Source organism: Stegostoma tigrinum, chromosome 9 (assembly GCF_030684315.1).
Source record: "Stegostoma tigrinum isolate sSteTig4 chromosome 9, sSteTig4.hap1, whole genome shotgun sequence".
In the NCBI taxonomy this organism is placed as follows: Eukaryota; Metazoa; Chordata; class Chondrichthyes; order Orectolobiformes; family Stegostomatidae; genus Stegostoma; species Stegostoma tigrinum.
Window position 1 is genome coordinate 960029 of NC_081362.1, and position 19162 is coordinate 979190.

General features: G+C 39.4%; 1 protein-coding gene across 5 annotated transcripts in view; it reads left to right on the top strand.

Annotated features, from left to right (window-relative positions):
* b3gnt2b (UDP-GlcNAc:betaGal beta-1,3-N-acetylglucosaminyltransferase 2b) overlaps positions 1 to 18465 on the top strand; it is a 32433-nt gene extending 13968 nt beyond the window's left edge. The window contains exons 2-5 of one of the 5 annotated variants that reach the window (XM_048536672.2): positions 5673 to 6119; positions 7003 to 7111; positions 14028 to 14187; positions 16212 to 18465. In XM_048536672.2, the coding sequence (XP_048392629.2) occupies positions 16221 to 17408 (1188 nt within the window). In that variant the 5' untranslated portion in view covers positions 5673 to 6119; positions 7003 to 7111; positions 14028 to 14187; positions 16212 to 16220 and the 3' untranslated portion in view covers positions 17409 to 18465. Of the gene's footprint in view, positions 1 to 5672; positions 6120 to 7002; positions 7112 to 14027; positions 14188 to 15055; positions 15155 to 16211 lie in introns of all 5 variants that reach the window. The other 4 variants (XM_048536671.2, XM_048536670.2, XM_048536673.2 and 1 more) reach the window with 4 other exon arrangements.
* The last annotated feature ends 697 nt before the right edge of the window (positions 18466 to 19162 follow it).

Here is a 19162-nt window from a genome sequence, read left to right on the forward strand (position 1 = left end):
GGAATGTGGGACTTGTTCATTTTAGCAACAGCATGGACGAATTGGGCTGAAGGACTTGTTTCTGTGCTGTATCACTCTGACTTTATCCGTCAAGTTGTTGCCTACTTGCTTAACCCTCTGTTATCCTCACCATTTGTCTTCCAAACTATTTTTGTGTCAATGGCAAACTTGACTAATGAACATTATTTTGCTTCATTCAAGGCATTCCTGTATTGTGTATAATTATGGCTCCAGCACTGATGCCAGTGGCACACCCCGTTTACAGGTTGCCACCCTGAAAACCTACTGACTCCTACAATTACCGAGACTAAACCTCCTCTCACCCACCCTCCTGTAAAAATGGTATCCCGTAATCTCAATTCCTCTGCCTCCAGCATATCTCCTCCCAGGATGAGATGTTCTACTCTTGAACTTCCACCTATCCTTCTACTTTAGGGACCATAGTTCCTCTTGCCCACTCCCCATTATTAAGGATGCCCTCAACTGCATCTCCCCCATTTCCTGTGCTTCTGTCCTGAAACTCACTCACTCACTCCCCACCCCTGCCACCCAACAACAATAGGGATAGAGCCCCCTTAGTCTTCATGTACCACTCCACCATCCTCCGACATGTCCGGCACCTACAATCAGACCCAACCACCAAAAGGATGTTTCCCTGTCCACTTCCCACAGGCACTGTTCCCTCCATGACTTCTTCATCGGTTCCAAACACCCACCACACCTGGTACCTTTCCCTGCAACCACAGTAGGTGCTACACCTGCCCCACACCAAATGTAAACAGGAAGAATAACACTTGAAATTTCACCTTGAGTGTTTACAGTCCAATGGCCTGAATATTGACTTCATCAGCTTCAAAATCTCTCCAGGTGCTACCTGCCCATTTCTTCCAACTCACCTATCTGCTCCACCTCTCCCACTGACCAACCACAATAACCCCCTGCCTGCATCCACCCATCTCCATCCTGCCTACGCTCCCCGCAGACCCCCCAAATTTATTTCTGGGCTTCCCTCACCTCACTTCATCCTGACGAAGGGTTTCGGCCGAAAGCATTGACTTCGTTGCTCCTAGGATGCTGGCTGACCTGCTGTGCTTTTCCAGCTGAAAATTGACTGAAAATGCCCCCCTTACCCAACTCTGTTTTATTAGTTGGCCAACCCCATTCTGATTGTTATTTCCTCGAAGAAAGCCATGCTGACTCTGTTTGGGCATCATTTGTATTTGTAAATGCTTGGCTATTACATCCTTTATAATAGACTCTAACACTTTCAAAATAATGGATGTTAAACTTCCTGGCCTGTAGTTACATGCTTTTTTTGTCTGCTTCCCTTTACAAATAAAGGTGTTACATTTGCAGTCTTTTGGTCCTCTGGGACTTTGCCAGAATCAAGGATTCTCAGAAGATCACAACTAGCACATCTCTGACTTTTTAGCTACAGTCATTCCTCCATATCTGCGAGGGTTCCGTTCATAAGAACTCGCAAATGGTGAAATTCGTGAAAGTGAAATTTGTTAAAAATAGGTTAAAATTGCAGATACATGATTGTTGCTATTTTTTGGTGCAGATAGGTGAATTCACAATTTATGGTTTCACAGATACAGAGGATTTTCTATACTTCCTTCAATATCCTTGGATTCACCCCTTTGGGTCCAGGTGACTTATTTATCCAAAGCACCATCAGTTTGCTTACTACATTTTCTTTAGTGGTAGTTATTAAATTTATTCCCTCTCCACTTTTCGCTCCTTGATTATTTGGTAACTTTGGAATGGTGTTGGTGCGTTGTATTATGTAGACTGATAAAGATTTTATTCAACTCTTCTGCCATTTCCTGTTTCCCCGTTGTTTCCTCATTCTCCAAGGGGCCTAAGTTCACTTTGGCTTCTCTCTTCCTTTTTATATATTGAAAAAGGTCTTTGCTGTCTGTCATAATGTTGTGTGCAGTTTTGCCCTCACCATTTACGTTCATTTTCTTGGTTGCCTTTTGTTGGTTTTAACATGCCTGGCCTATCATTAAACTTTGCTACAATGTATGATAATAAAATGTGAGGCTGGATGAACACAGCAGGCCCAGCAGCATCTCAGGAGCACAAAAGTTGACGTTTCGGGCCTAGACCCTTTATCAGAGAGGCTCTCTGATGAAGGGTCCAGGCCCGAAACATCAGCTTTTGTGCTCCTGAGATGCTGCTGGGCCTGCTGTGTTCATCCAGCCTCACATTTTATTATCTTGGATTCTCCAGCATATGCAGTTCCCATTATCACATTTGCTACAATGTATGTTTTTTTTAATTTGATGCTATCCTTAACCACTGGATAACCATGATTGGCTTATCCCTTTCCTAGAATCCTTCTTCCCTACTGGGACATATTTGTTGTGAACCTTGAACTATTTTCTTATACATCCCCCATTGTTCCTCAACTATCTTTGCTGCTAACCTTCTTTACCAGTCCAGTCCAGCCAGCTTTGCCCTTATTCCTTTGTGATTACCCTCATTTATGCTTAGTACATTTGATTCCTCCCTCTCAAACTGAATGCTAAATGCTATGGCCATTGTTTCCTAGTGGAGTTTTAACTCTAGTTTCATTTGTGCTGCTTCTCAATGGAAGATCATTGCACAGCTAAATAGCCTTTAAGAAAACACCTTCCCATCTCTGTCTTCAATAGAGAACCTTTGGTTTTTAAACCGTGCCTCCTGTCTCTAGATTCTGCCAAGAAATGAAACATCCTGTCAGTATCTCCTTCTGCATGTTATTTGTTTCAGTAATATGCTTATACATGTCAAAGTGAATAGGAACACGTTTATTCAAGGCCTTTGGAAATCACAGCAGCTTTGAGGATAATCATTAAGGGTCATTTTGTGGAGGTGGGTGATGGGTTTGTGAGGACAGTTTTAAAAGTGGGGCATGGTGATTGTGACAGGAAATATCATTTCACAATTTCAGCTAAAATGGGCAGGAAAGAACGTGGGCACTTAGGAGTTTGGGGAATATTTAAAACATGATGCAATCGCTTTGCTCATGCTTGGAAGTAAAATACAAAATGTCTCTGCTAATATTTCATGACTAGAATTTTCCACATGCAACTGCATTTATTACTTTTCCTGGAATGAGTTAAATTTTAAGGTGGAGTCACAAAGGAAGTATTTGTGGCTTTCAAAGATCTTTTTTCTGATTCTTTTAAAGTCAATAACAATGTGCACTTGAAAGCTCTTACCAATTCTTTTAACTGCTCACACAGCATTTCCAATCTAGCAAAGTATTTTGTTATCCACCAGTTCTAAGGCTCCTGATCATGCTGGTTAGTACAGGCAGCTTGACTTGAAATATTAATCCACGTGCTGCCTGTCTACTCAGGTGGTTATATAAAATCCCATTATTTTGATAATTTTCTGAAGAAGGGTCTAGGCCCAAAACGTCAGCCTTCCTGCTCCTCTGCTGCTTGGCCTGCTGTGTTCATCCAGCTCTACACCTTGTTATCTCAGATTCTCCAGCATCTGCAGTTCCTACTATATCTAAGTGCATAGAGCTTTGTTAGGAATGCTCAAGTGAAAAGTATTTTCTGGCTATCAGTAGGGCACAGATACGAAGACCAAATAAGGAATTGCCCATCTCTCAAATTGCCAGTAGGGTTAGGGTCAGTGTTTCATTAGCAGTTCTCTTTCAGCAACTGTTAGTTAACATTCTGTTCAAACTGTTTTGTACATAAGGGATTGGCTTTTATACCAATCAGTTGTGTGCTGTAAGAGACATTCATTCCGGAACATCTGTTGCACTGAACTGACAGCAGTCTTTTTGGAAGAGTTTTTCAGGTTTCTGTCTAATCAAATTCTACCAACTACTCATTTATGAATTGCCAGAATTTGCTAAAATTGGGTATTTTGCACTGAGCACTGTAAATTTATTCCTTCATTCTTCAACTCCTTCATCCAGCTTTCCTAGATATCCTACATTTGCCCTGCAATTCCCAGGGAAATCACTGTGCCTTCTCACTCCTGGATTCATGCTTTCACTGTGCATTTCTCAATTCTTGCCTGGCCTGCTTTCCTCAGCTGCCCCTTCCACCTTTAAATCTGAATACAGCAGAGCAGAATACTGCAGAAAAAAGCAATGATTGCACATTTTGTAAGTGCCTTTCCCAACCTCAGCATGCCTCAAAAGTGTTGGAAAAGTAGTGACTTTTGGAAGGAAATGAACAGAATCTACAAACTGTTATTCCGATATGGTGCAGAGTCAATCAAAAGGAGCCTAGTTTTTGCTTAAAACTTTCTGGTAAGTCAAGTGACTAGAATGTTGTGTACTTTTCATAATAATCCCCAACTTAGGGAATTTCTTACCACGAGTGCTGTGGGTATGAGTTCAAAATACTTTTCCTTCTCATGCTGCACATCGCCCTTTGTCCTTTTCTGTGATGTCCTTCCCTACACTTTTAAGTAAGAACCAAATTCCAAGCACTGAGATTGCCCTTTTCTTCTTAGATTTTTATTGCTGTCATTTTTTTAAAAATATTTTATCTTGGTAGATTTTTCACCTCCCAAACATTTAAGGTTTGTTACTTCTGAAAGCCAAATGTTTTTGTTCAAGTTGTGGAGATACGATCACTTTTGAGAAGCTGTATCTTGACAAATGATACATTTTGAGTTCTAGTTTCTAATTCCTGAACTTGTATCAGACTTTATCATTTCCTGTACTTCCTCGAGATTCTTCTGATGAAAACCTTCATGTTTGACAATTTTTTGACAAACTTTTATTTGCAACTTAAAATATTAAGCTTTACCGAACACAGCTTTTAAGTCAAGGATTTTCTTAACAACTTTTGCTGCCAAAATTGTCGAAGTGTGACAAATATTTGAAAATGTTTTGGATTCAGCATAATAAAACTGACATCTTTAAATTTAATTTTAATCTATAATATCATAAAATGGAGATTTTATTGAAGTTGATGTGAAATTGGAAACCAATTTTAAAAACAGCAGCTCAGAGTAAGATGACAGTGCTTCATTAGGTGAGTGTTAATGCTGTTTATTGTGTCAACAGTAAAAGTGCCCAGGGAGATTGTATTAAGTATTGAACTATTTTCTGATAAAGTCAGTTCTGAATTTAGCATTGATGATCATTTCTTCAATTTTCTTCACACTTCTTAATTGTGTTTATTTTAAATAATTCCAGGATACCACCCTGATTCATGCTTTATAACTTGAGGTCATCCAAACTCTGCCCATATCTAAGCTTTCAGCAAGTCCCATTCCATACCTCTGTGCTCACTGACCTTCATTGGCTCCCAGTTAAGCAACAAATCAGTTTTAAAACTCAAATCTTTGTTTTCAAACCTGTCCATGGCCTTTCCCCTCCCTGTCTCTGTAATTTCCTCCAACCTCAATCCTGTGAGATATCTGCGCTTTGCTGTTTCTGCACTCTTCAGTGTTTTGATTAAAATCACTGCACTGCTGACTGCACCTTCAACTGTCTTGGCCCAAACTCAGGAATTCCATCCCTAAACCCCTCCACCTCCCTCCCTTACTTCCCTCCTTTAAGAGGTATGTTAAAATTTTCCTTGTTGAGCAAGCTTTTCAAAATGACAACTAGACATGTTCCTTATGTGGTTTGCGTAAAGAGCCTTGAGATTTTTCTTGCATTGAAAGTGCTTTATAAATACAAGTTGTTTGGTTTGTTTCAGATACAGAAAATTCTTGGAATACAATGCACAGAATATAATATCCATCATATGGAAGGAAATCCCATTCTTTTGTGTTGACTGCAAGCAGGATGCCTCCTGTAGGTGTTCTAGTGACCCATCCATCCCCTGCCCTGCTCCTGCTTTGGGGGAAGAAAGGGTGTTGGTGAACTGAGAAGAGATGTTTGAATGAGTCTGATTTCCAACCTGTGCAGTTACATATTTGCATGTAATTCAGTTTGAAACTTTAACAGATTGAGCTGATAAGGAGAAAACATTGTCTTTTTTATTGAACACTGGTCAATTTCTGTGGAAATCCTGTGGCGATTCCTAAGAAGCTGGTGCAGTTATATTATTCAACAACTTTCTCGTCGTTTACCACTGGACTGAGCTGCCTTGAGCAATGTGGCTGGAACCTTCATTCATTGCAGAGTGGACTATTCACCAGAGGTAATGTTACAAAATCCTGATTACTTGGCTCCATGTGTCAAGAGTTGTGAACACTCTGAGCTGTGCTTTGCTTCTACTGCTGATGTTCTGGGCCTGCACTCTGGAGTCAGCCTTTCAGATAAATTGCATTTTTCATTTTCCTGAACTTCATTGCATATTTACCTTCACTTTTGCAACCCACAGAAGGGTTTGAAATGGTTTTCCTCCCTCTCCCTATTGTGCCTTTACATATATGTTCATTATTGATGACATTTCCTTGTTTCCTGTAAAGCATTTTGCGTTACTATGTAGGTCACTGTAATGTATGTCATTCTTTTCAGTTACTACAGCATGATGGCTTTAAAAGTTTATTTTTAAGCCCGGAGACATTCCATGCTGTGTAATACCTTTAGAATGGTTAAATGTTGTACATGAAGTAACTGAATTGGAAAACCAGAGCTCCTTCTGAGTGGAATTCTCACTGTCTGAATGATGAATGATCTCAGTTAGACCACAAGATATGGGAGCAGAATTAGGCCATTTGGCCCATCTAATCTGCTCTGCTGTTTGATCGTGGCTGATAACTCTGGCTTTTAAAATTCTAAATCTGGAAGGATAAAATTGATATCTGAAAATTGTGATTCCATTGCATTGAGCCCTGAAGAGGTATATGGAACATTAAGATAGGTTTTGGTTCTGATGAAGCCAATGAATCATTCCTCTCATTCTCCTCTTCCCTATCCTGGTCACATTAACCACCCTCCCACTTGCGTGGCCCTACCTCTCATGCTCATCCAACCCTTCCCCTTTTTAACTTATGTTATGTGCCCCACATCTTCATGACTCTATCCTCTCTCTCTCTGGGTGATTGTGGTGTGTTGATATTATTTTCACTCGACCCTAGATGAGCTGCTCAGCTGTGATGCCCATGAGTGGAAGGTACCTGTGGAATTATATGCCAAATGTAAGCTAACAGCCAAAGAGGGGAGAAAAATAAAATTGGATGAGCTAAGGTAAATTTTTAAAGTTCTACAAGTTTCTTAAGCATTCAGTTGGATTGTTAACCAGCCAAATAGTTGGTGGACAGTAGTTCTAGTAACAAATTAAAGATAATTAATGAGTTAGTAAAACAATAAAACAAAACGTAACAACAGGATAATAGTTAGAAATCAGGCAAGACCTTGATTATTCTTGGAACAGGTCAATGCTAGTTCTGGGTCTGATACTTTCTTCTGTGAACCTGTGCAACTGTTTGCTGTTCTTTTTCAGAAAACACTATTTTCCATCTCTAGCTTGAAGATCCAGGATTATTTCTTCTATCTTTGGAAAAAATCAATTGATTCTCATTATTCCTAAAACTATCAATTTGATCAATCCTCCATTCATATCAATGGTCTATTGACATAATTACTCAATTAATAGCTACGTTCCAAGTTATAATGAGCAAAATTTAACAAATGCAGATGATTTGAAGTCTGAATTGATTTTTTAAAATATATCAAATCCTTTGAGTGTTTTACAACACCACCTCTGTGGCTGTCGGATTCTGGTTTGGGACATTGTGGTACACTGCTACTGTGCTACAAGCCTCTGAATTGCTCTTTGCAAACACCATTGCTGGCATAGTTACAATCAGGGTTTGGTATTACAATCAAACACATGCAAACATACAATTCATTTTGAATCTTCGAGTCAAATTTTATATCATTGGAAAAAACTCTTCAGCCCATCACCTTCATGCCAGTCACAAAGAATCTCCAGCATCTGCAGTTCCCATTATCTCTGAACCTATCTCTTCTAATCCTATTTCCTATCGCCTTCTATGCTATGGCATTTCAAATATTCATCTGAATACTTATTCAACATTGTGAAGGTTTCTGCTGCTTACTTTAAATCTGTGTCCCTGGTTATTGCCCATTAAGGGAAATTATTTCTTCCTATCTACACTAGTTATGCACCTGATACTTTTGTAAGGCCCATCCTTAGCCTAATCTGCTCCAGGGAAAGTAACACTGGACTGCCTTGTTTTCCTTCAGAGCCAAATTGCTGCAGCCCAGGCAACATCTTGAGGAATCTCCTCTGCATAGCTCTCTAGTGCGGTCACACCCATCCTATAGAGTGGCAACCAGAACTACACACAGTATTCCAGCTGTCCCTTAACTAATATTATATACAGCTCCATCATAATCTCCTTGTTCTTGTATCCAGTGCCTTGACTAACAAAAGCAAGTATTCGGTATCCCTACTTACCCACTTTCTCCATATGTCCTCATCCCCTCCTACCATTCTACCAAGATTCACATCAAAGATGCCATCACCAGGCACATATTCCCCTCTTGTCCTTGTCAGCCTTCCACAAGAACTGTTCCCGCCAGGATACCTTGGTCCGCTCCTCTTCCATTCCCAGCACATCACCACACCCACGACACTTTCCCCTGCAATTGCAGGAGGTGTAATACCTGCCTGCTTACTTTCTCTTCCTCACCATCCATTGCCTCAAACACACCTTCCAGGCAAAGCAGCACTTTACTTGCATTTCATTCGTCTGGTCTACTATCTCCATAGGAGAGGCAATGGCCCAGTGGCCTATTATCACCGCACTGTTAATCCAGAGACCCAGATAATGTTCGGGGGACTTGGGTTTGAATCCTGCCATGGCAGATGGTGGAATTTGAATTCAATAAAATATCTGGAATTAACAATCTAATGATGACCATGAATAAATTGTCAATTGTCAGAAAAATCCATCTGGTTCACTAAATGGATTAGGGTAGGAAACTGCCATCTTTATCTGGCCTACATGTGACTCCAGCCCCACAGCAATGTGGTTCACTCATAACTGCCCTCTGGGCAATTAGGGATGGGCAATAAATGCTGCTTAGTCAGTGATGCCCTCATCCCATAAATGAATAAAGAAAACAAAAGCTGTATTTGCTGCTCACATCTCTTCTACACTGCGGATACAAAAGCAGACTGGGCGATTGCTTTGTATGACACCTACGTTTTATCTTTAAAAAGGATCCTGAGCTTCCCATTGCCTATCACTTCAACACACCACTTTGTTCCCTGGCCAGCATCTCTGTTTCAGGCTTGCAGTAGTACTTCAGTGAAGCTCAACGCAAATTGGAAGGACAGCGTCTCATTTTCCGCTTGAGAACCCTGCAGCCTTGTAGATTCAATATGGAGTTCAACAATTTTAGAGCTTGAGCACTTTCTCCTATGTCCTTACCCCAGAACCACACACCAAATTCTGTCATCACAATGGCTCCTACCACAAACAACCCATTGTCAGCTCCTAATGGACCCCATTAACAGCAATTCATTCTTCCAGGCTGACCTTTACCTGTTCCTTTGTTTACCTAACTGTTCCCTCTTCTTGGGCTCCACCTGTCATTTGCTCCTCACCCTCCCCATCTTTAGCATAAATACCAACCTTTTACTACCTGCTATCATTTCTGAAAAAGAGTCACTAGACCTGAAATGTTCATTCTGCTTTCTCTCCACAAATGCTGGCAGACTTGCTGAGTTTTTCTACCAATTTCTATTTTTGTTTCAGATTTCCAACATCTGCAGTTCTTCATTTTTCTTTTCCTCCACCTGTCCTGTTGCCTTTAGGAATCTGTGGACATGAACAGCAAGGTTCATCTGATCCTCTGTGCTTCCTTGGGTCCTACCATTTAATATGTGTTCCCTTGCCTTGTTAGTCCTCCCAAAATGCATCACTTTACAGTTTTCAGGATTATATTCTATGTGCCAATCTTCAGCCCGTCTGCCAGCCTGTCTATATTGCCTTGTAGCTTAGGGCACCCTTCTTCACTATTCACCACGCCATCAATTCCACTGCTTCTTGCCAGTAAGCCTTTTTTTGATCTATTTTGCCAAATTGCCTTGACCCCTCTTAATTTCATAATAACTTGTCTCCCGTGTGAGACCTTGTTAAAAAAATCTTAGTGAATTCCATGTAGACAATATTAACTGCATTGCATAAATAAAAAAACTGAAAGAACTGTGGATGCTGTAAATCAGGAGCGAAAACAAAGTTGCTGGAAAATCTCAGCCGGCCTGGCAGCGTCTGTGAAGGAAAAAACAGAGTTAACATTTCGGGTCTGGTGACCTCTCCTCAGAACGGTTCTGAGGAAGGGTCACCGGACCCGAAACGTTAACTCTGTTTTTTCCTTCACAGACGCTGCCAGGCCGGCTGAGATTTTCCAGCAACTTTGTTTTTTGTATCAACTGCATTGCCCTCATTGACACACCTAGCCACCACCTTTAAAAATTCAATCAAATTTGTCAGACACAAATTCCTGTTACCAAAGCCATTCTGATTATATCTGCTAAAACCTTGCCTACAAGTGGAGATAAATTTTGTCCCTCAGAACTTTTTTTGCCAGTAGTTTCTCTACCAGTGACATTAAACTCACGGGCCTATAGTTCCTAGGCTTGTCTTTAACACCCTTCTTAAATAATGACACCACATTGGCTGTCTACAGTACTCTGGCACCTATCCTGTAGCCAGACAGGATTTGAAAATTAGGGCCCTTGCAATATCTTCCCTTGCCTCCTGGAACAGCTTTGGATACATCTCATCTTGGTGTGGGGATTTATCTAATTTTAAACTTGCTGCAACAGCTAATACGTTCAGGTTTTTTACAGTACTGTTCTTTGATTTCTCCACCTACATTGTCTTTTTCGACAGTGAATACGGATGCAAAGTAATCATTCAAAACTCCTCTGTGTTTTCCAGGTCCATGTACAGATTACCACTTTGGTCCCTAATGGACCCTACTCATTCCTTAGTTATCCTCTTATCCTTAGTATACTTAGAAAAAATCTTTGGATTTTCCTTAGTTTTACTCCACAGTGTCTTTCCTGATTTCTTTTCTCAGTAAATCCCTTGCATTATCTATGCGCGTCCAGATTTCTGGTGTTTTGAGCCGTCAGTGTCCATCATTAAGCTTCCTTTAATTTCCTTATCCAATGCTGTACATTCCTCAGCAATTCCCTTGACTTGTTGATCCCACTCTTTCGTGTTTATAGGAACATGTTGGCCCTACCCCCTCACTATTTCCTTTTACAAAGACTCCCACTAATCTCCTTTAGGTTTTACAACAAGTTGCTGTTCCCAGTCCACTTTGGCCAGATTTGTCTTATTAAACTCAACTTTTTCCCAATTCAGAACAGTTATTTCCAGTTCAACTTTGTTCTTTTCCAAAACTACCTGAAATCTTCCTGACCACAGTCACTATCACCAGAATGTTTCCTCACTGACACTTCTTCCACTTCCCTAGGTTTTTTTCCCCCTAAAATTAGTTCCAGCACCATCTCCTCACTTTTAGGACATTGTACATGCTGGCATAAAAATGACTCCCAAATGGATTTTAAGAACTGTACCCCTCTAGGCCTGTTGCATTTTGTCTATACCTGTTAAAGTTGGGGTCGTTGAAATCTCCTATAACTGTTATCCTACTATTTTTACATTTCATCCTTTTTCTGTGCGTTATTATTAAACTGTACATTCCACCAATAGACTCAATCATTTTAAATTGTTTTAGTTTCAGTGTAATAATTCTGAATTGTTCTAACTTCCTAGTCTTTGTCTCTATAAACGTCCAGTTTTGTATGACGTGTTATGGTTAATCATTACATCAGCCCCTTTATTTATGTCTAATCTTGCCAATGTGAACAGCTCTTTACATAGCAGTTAACTTTTTATTTGTCGAAACCCAATGCAACTATTTATAAAATACTCTTCCTAAAATTTGGAGAACAAGCAACAATGTTTAAAAGCACATAATTCTTACAAAGGTGATGTGAGTGAGGCAGAAACCGATGGAATTTTATAATTGTTCAAGTCACAAGTCGCTGTCAGTCTAGTCATTTTTTTGCCCTTTGTTTAAAAAAAAGTTAACACTATTTGGAATCAGAGCATTATCAATATTATTGAAAATGTCATGCTTGAAATTCAGCACCCATCATGTCCCTGCTCATATTTCAGTTCTATTGTATGTTCATTGTTTCACCAATTATAAATGCTATTTTTCTCTACAATAACACAGAGTAGCTTTGAATTTTCTTTTGAATGTACTGATTTGAATTCTAAAATGTATTATCAAGGAAAATGTCAGATTATACAAATGAACCCTTAGAGGATCTGCTATATTGAAAAAGAAAGCTGTTTTTTAATACTCTTCTTCTCAGCATTACTGGCTGGCTAGCAATTATTGCCCTTCCTGAGTTACCCTTGAGAAGGTGGGGGTAAGTTGCCTCTTGAACCATTGCAGTCCATTTGGTGTAGCGAAGTCCACAGCTTTGTTGGGAATTGAGTTTGAAGATTTTGACGCAACAACAGTAAAGGAGCAACAAGATGAATTTTTCAAGTCAGGATCATAATTGATTTAGAGGGTTACCCGAGATTAATCATGTTCCCGTGTATCTGCTGCCCTTGCCCTTCAAGATGGTAGAGGACGTGGTTTTGGAAGGTGCTGTCAAAAGAACCTTGGTAAGTTGTTGGAATGCATCTTGGAGATGGTACACACTTTTGTTAGTGAGTGCTAGTGATGGAGGGAGTCAACACAAGAAATTAAAAAAAAACAGGACTAGGCTATCGAGTTGAATGATCAACCATGATCGTGATGAATGGCTGAGCAGATTCGAAGGGCTGAATGCCCCCCCCGTCCTATCCTCTATGTTTCTGTTTTCACATAAACCATACAGCCTGGCCTGTTCTGCCTTCAATATATCATGGCTGATGTTGATATAAGCTGTACTTCCCCACCTATTCCCCGTATATCTCGAGGCCCAAAGAGACTACATCTCTTTATCCAAACCTTAAATATATTAATTAATGGCATATGCACAGTCCTTTGGGGAGAGAATTCCAAAGATTACTAACTCTTTGAGCAAAGAATTTCCTTCTTCTGTCGGTCCTAAGCAATCATCCCCTTATCCTAAGACTGTATTCCCATCTTTTAGATGCAGGAACAATCTCTCAGTATTGACTCTAATGAACCCCTTTGGAGTTTTGTATATTTCAACAAGATCACCTCTCATTCTTCTAAACTCAGGAGAATATAGAACCTCTGTACTCATACTTTGGTTAGAGGCTAATACATGCATCCCAGGGACCAATTTAGTAAAACTTCACTAGACTGCCTCTAATACTAGTGTAACCTACCTTAAAATTAAACATAGTTTTCCACTTGTGGTCTCACCAAACCCCTGCACACTCCTGTGACAGTGAAATCCTGTCCATGTCCTCCCTACTCTCATCCTCCTGTGTACTGGAACTACACCACAGGTTCCCATCCCCCTGACATTTGCAACCTCCATGTTTACTTCAGCTACTCACCTTTTTTATATGCCTCTCTAAAAGTTCTTACAATTTGTTGTTGTACTTCTGATTAGTGTACTCTCCTATTCCATTCTTGCTCTTTTCATCAAGTTTTGGGACCCCATTGCTGGCGTTCTCAATCCTCAGACTTCCTACAGTTTTTCATGAAATCTTGATCCTCCTCTTTTAAAAAACATTGTTTTTAATTGTCTGATTGTAGTGCAATGGGCCTTTTTAGTGGAGCTTTTATTTTTAAATGGAATGTATTTTTGTTGGACATTTTGAATTATTTATTTTATATTGCCTGCTGTTCATTTACTGAAAACTTGTACTTAATTTACCCATTGAAACTTGGCCAGTTGCCCCCTCATACATAGGTATTTAGCTTTATTCAGATTTAACATTCTTGAGTATTCAAAATTAACAAGTAATTCAATGATGTCCTGATCACTATTCCCTAGTGGATCTTTTGCTGTTACTAGCACTAAGACTGTGACATTACTAATTAACCCTGCCTTACCCCACAATACTAGATCTCTGCCTTAATACAAACTGGTTCCACAATATATTACAAGCGACTGCTGTTGTGTATTTTTAAGTTGGCAGATGGAATACTGATCAAGCGGATAATTTTGTCTTGGATGGTGTTGAACTTCTTGAATGTTGATAAAGTTACATATATCCTGGCAATTGGAAAATGTTCCATCATGTTTCTTTCATGTGCCTTTTAGTCAGTGGACTGGCTTTGGAGGCCAGGAGGTGAGTCAGAGCAGAATTCCGAGTTTTGACCTACAATTGTAACCACAGCATTTATATGGCAGGCCCAGTTCACTTTCGAATCAATGGCAAGCCCCCAAGATGTTATTAATGGGATATTCAGTGATAGGAGTACCATTGAAAATGAAGGAGTAATAGTTGGTTCACTCTTGTTTGAGGTGATTGTTGCCTGGCATGAACATTACTGCCACCTCTCAATCTAAGTTTTTAAATATTATCCAGGTCTTGCTGGATTCTGGGCTTAGACTGCTTCAATGTCTGAGGAGTCATGAATGGTGCTGAACATTGTGCAAACCTCTGTAAACATTCCCACTTCTGATCTTATAATGAAGAGACTGTCAATGATAAAGCAACTGAAGGAGGTTGGGCCAAGGACACTACCCTGAGGACCTCCTGCAGAGATGTCCTGGAGCTGAGATGACTGAGCTTACACCATCAACAACCATTTTCCTATGTTATGACTCCAACCAGTGGAGAGTTTGTTCCTTGATTCCAGTTTTATTAGAGTGCCTTGATGCCACACTGGATCAGATGTGGCCTTAATGTCAAGGACAGCCATTCTTTCCCTGCCTCTAAAATTCAGTTGTCTTGTCCATGTTTGGAGTGTGCATCTACTGTCCTTCCAGGTGATGCAAGTTATTGGTTTGAAAGGAAAAACAGAGTGCAGGAGAAATGTAGTGAGTCTGGCAGTATCTGTAGAGAGAAAAACAGTTAATGTTTCTCACCCCGTGACTCTTCAACAGAACTGTTTTGACAAAGCGCCACCGAACTCAAAATGCCAACTTTGTTTTTCTCTATGTAGATGCTACCAGACATTTTGTGTTTCACCAGCACTTTGTTTTTGTTTCAGATTTATGGAATCTTTGGTTTTATTTTGTGGGCATGAAAAATCTGCGTTATGGGAAGGAGAGATCACTTGGAGTTGCACATGCCACTCTTGGCTTTTCAAGTAATTAATGTCTATGATCTGTACTGTTCCAGTAAAACGCAGCAAAGATCAGCTCCTTAGCTGAGGGTTAGGGGGCTTATATTTCCTAAGAGACCCAGATTATTCCATTTACATTGTTGCTGCTGTTATTATTGTCTTTATTTTGATTTTTGCATTTATTTTTCTTTAGTGTCTGTATTTCAGTGTTTCTGCACAGATATGTTAGTGCAGCATTATTCCACTTCCACTTTGATTAATGGTGTTAGCATGTTCCTGTCATTGCAGAATTCATTTGTTGTTTGTTGTTTAATTTGAAGGGTAAAATTGGACCAGGAATCTAGTGGAAGTATTAGTGACTGAAAAGTAGCAAGAGATTTGAAATTGTTGAAACGTAGAGTGTTAACATCACTGAAGGAAGGCACTTATGCATATGTGCATTGGTCAATAAAAAAGACACCCAGCCTAATCCCAGTTCATAACATTTCATCTGTAGCCCTGTAGCCCTTCAGATATGTGTGCACACACCAATTAAATAAACCAAAGCTTGCTGCTTTTTCAGGCAGACAGTTCCAGATCCCTTATCCTCACCGGGGAAAAGAAGTGCCTTCATTTTCACTCCAATCCTTCTGCCAATTACATTAAATCTGTGCTGCTTAATCACTGACTTCTCCTGCTGAGATAAATACCCCCTTCCCATCCACTACATCCAGGCCCCTTAGAGTTTTGTGCATCTCAGTCAAATTGTGCTGTTAGCCTCCTTTGCAAGGAAAACAATCCCAGCCAATCCACTCTTTCCTCATAGTGCCATTTCTTCCAATCCTCGCAACATCCCCTTAAATATCTTCTTGAAAATAACTGCTTAGAATTGTGGCGATTTTTATTTGGAGCTCTGTCTGTCACCAGAACTAAAAACATATTTTCAGAAATTAGTCTGAATTATCAGAAACCCAGTTACTTTTCCGATATTTGATCCTGTGCCTAACTCAGTACAGTTCATGTACAAGCTGTCTGACTGGTGGCGAGAGGCTGTGTATCTCATTCTGTCTGTTTGGTAAATGTTTAATTTTTCTTTTAACAGGTATGAAAAATGAGTGTGGGACGCAGAAGGACAAAGCTGGTGGGGATTTTGATGATGGTAAACTTCTTCATTTATATAGTTATAGAGATTTCACGCAGTGGCCACCAAGAAAGAAACTCCAGCAAAAAGGTCATCATTTCTAACGGTGTCTTTTGGAAGCCATTGGTGCATATTAAGCCGTACTGGAATCGAGAACAACACAAACTGGATGAGTTATACAACCCTGTTACTGCTGCTCTCCATAACCGAACTGTGATGGACCACATAAATATGACAACAATGTACACATGTGAACCTAACTTTCGGTTAAAGGATGAGATCAGTAATTTTGATTCTTTGCCGGATCGTTTCAAGGATTTTCTAACCTACCTGCAATGTAGGACCTATCCATTAATAATTGACCAGCCAACCAAATGCCAGAATAACCCTGTACTGCTGTTGGCTATAAAGTCACTGGAATCACACTTTGATAGAAGGCAGGCCATACGTCAGTCATGGGGTAAAGAAGAAATTATAGGGAATAAGACAGTGGCTAGGATCTTTTTACTGGGAAAGTCGTCTCCGGCAGATGATTTTCCTAACCTCTCAGATATGCTAAAGTTTGAGAGTAAACAACACAAAGATATTCTTTTGTGGGATTACAGGGACACATTCTTTAATCTAACCCTGAAAGAAGTGTTATTTCTGGAATGGGTAAGCAAATCATGCTCTGATATTGAATACATTTTTAAAGGAGATGATGATGTCTTTGTGAACACTGTACAGGTTCTGGAATACTTGAACACTCTGGACAAAGACAAAGGCAAAGATCTGTTTGTTGGTGATGTTATTACAAATGCAGGGCCTCATCGAGAGAAAAAACTAAAATACTATGTTCCAGAGAGTATATACGAGGGAGTGTATCCTCCTTATGCTGGTGGGGGTGGGTTTCTGTACTCTGGATACTTGGCAAAGAGGCTTTATAATGTGTCACATAAAGTAACACTCTATCCAATTGATGATGTGTATACTGGAATGTGCCTTAAAAAACTTGGCCTCGCTCCAGAAAAACACAAAGGTTTCAGGACTTTTGATATAATGCAGAAAGACCGACATGTTACCTGTGCATATAAAAACTTAATATTAGTCCACAGCAGAAGTCCTCAAGAAATGATAAGAATTTGGAGCAGGCTGCAGGATCCCGAGTTAAAATGTTAACCTAAAATACTTGAGGAAAATGGTTGAGAGTTGAGGCCTATTTCTAATGGTTGTAAAAGGTTATCTTATTTGCACACATATTGATGTTACAATGCTAATAAGCTGTGAGAAAGTGTGTGTCAGAGCGTACCCCCAGTAACAGGTCTGGGAGAAGCATAATGGGTCCAAAGGATTCTAGAAATCCCTAGGAGGTGTCAATTCTGTTGGTCAGATTTTCTTATTCATCCTACTGAACATACAGAAATGTCTTGGACTCTGCAGTTTGCACTGTCTCAAATGTAACTATCTTCCAAAAAGGAAACTTTCCATTCTTCATCAAAGGAAATCCTGGGAGATGATTATGGATCCAATTAAAATGAGCTGTGGTAATCATGACAACAGGGGAGATCAGTCAGTATATCATAGGGCAATAAAATGTATTTTACATACATCACAGATTATTGAATGTCACCCTGCACAGTTTTAGCAGGGAGAGTGATGCTGTCTCATCAAATCGTGTACACTGATAATTTTAGAGGTTCAATATCAATCATTTGATTACATTGTACTGTACATCGTGAAGGGCAATATTTCATGTCTTCAAAGAAGAATGTAAGTAGATTTTGTTTAATAAATCTAATTTGTGAATGGAAAGATGATGCTATTTAAATTTTAGAATGGGAGACATAAAAAAAATCCAGAGATTATATTAAAATTCTGGACACACAGCAGATTATTTCCAATCTATTGAAGATTGCTGAACATTTTCCAATATATGTAAGCATGTGTGCTTCCTGTGGTTTATGTGAAAGAATGTCTGCTGTTTTATTTATTCCAATCAAAAGACCAAATTGTTTTTAAAATAGAAACTATAAACAATGTCAATTTACCTGTAAAGCCTCAAGTGCGATTTGTCTGTGAATAAACTCGGTTAATATCATCCTTGGCCATGTTTGAAAATGTAACAATTCTCCAGAACGTGTTTTTTTTCAACTGCAAAGGAGGAAGTGCTAACTGTACAGAATGTGATGATTATTTAATGGCTGCATGTTTATCAATAAAACCAATTTATAACTTAGACTCTCTTCAAACAAATCCACGACAGCAAAATCATCTATCTGTCAGTCTTTCCATGAAAGTACAGTATTGGTATAATTGTGAAACAAACTTTGATCTTAATTTTAGCTTTGAGTGCTAATTGGACTCATCTCTGAGATCAGAAAAATGAAAATGTCTTCCCCGTCACCACATCTTTTCCCTGACCTCCATTTAGTGTCTGGATTCACCGGATGTAATTTTCTAATACATTTTGGGTGGGGTGAAGGAAGGATACAAGTACAAAAGGTGTAATCAAATTGAGCATGAAAATATACTTGACCGTTGCTGAAGACTTCCATGGGATTTTGCAACATTTACAGAAACAATGTAATTTCATATTTCCATGAATTCCAGCAAGGTTATCAATTTGAATGATTTGCATTTGCATCTTAATGTGCATCACTGATTGTATGAATACAAAATGCTGGAAAATGCGGGTGCTGAAAGTCTGAAACAGACACAGAAGGCTGGAGATACTCAGCAGGTCTGGCAGTCTCTGTGGACAGAAAAACAAGAATTAACGTTTCAAGTCTAGTGTGACTCTTCAAAACATTAATACTGTTTTATGGTATATGCTTATATTTTGACAGCTTTGCCTTTAAAAATGCATTGAACTGAATGGTAGTATTATGATTTGTATTTCTTTTGTGAAGCCATTATTATTATTTAAATGTGGT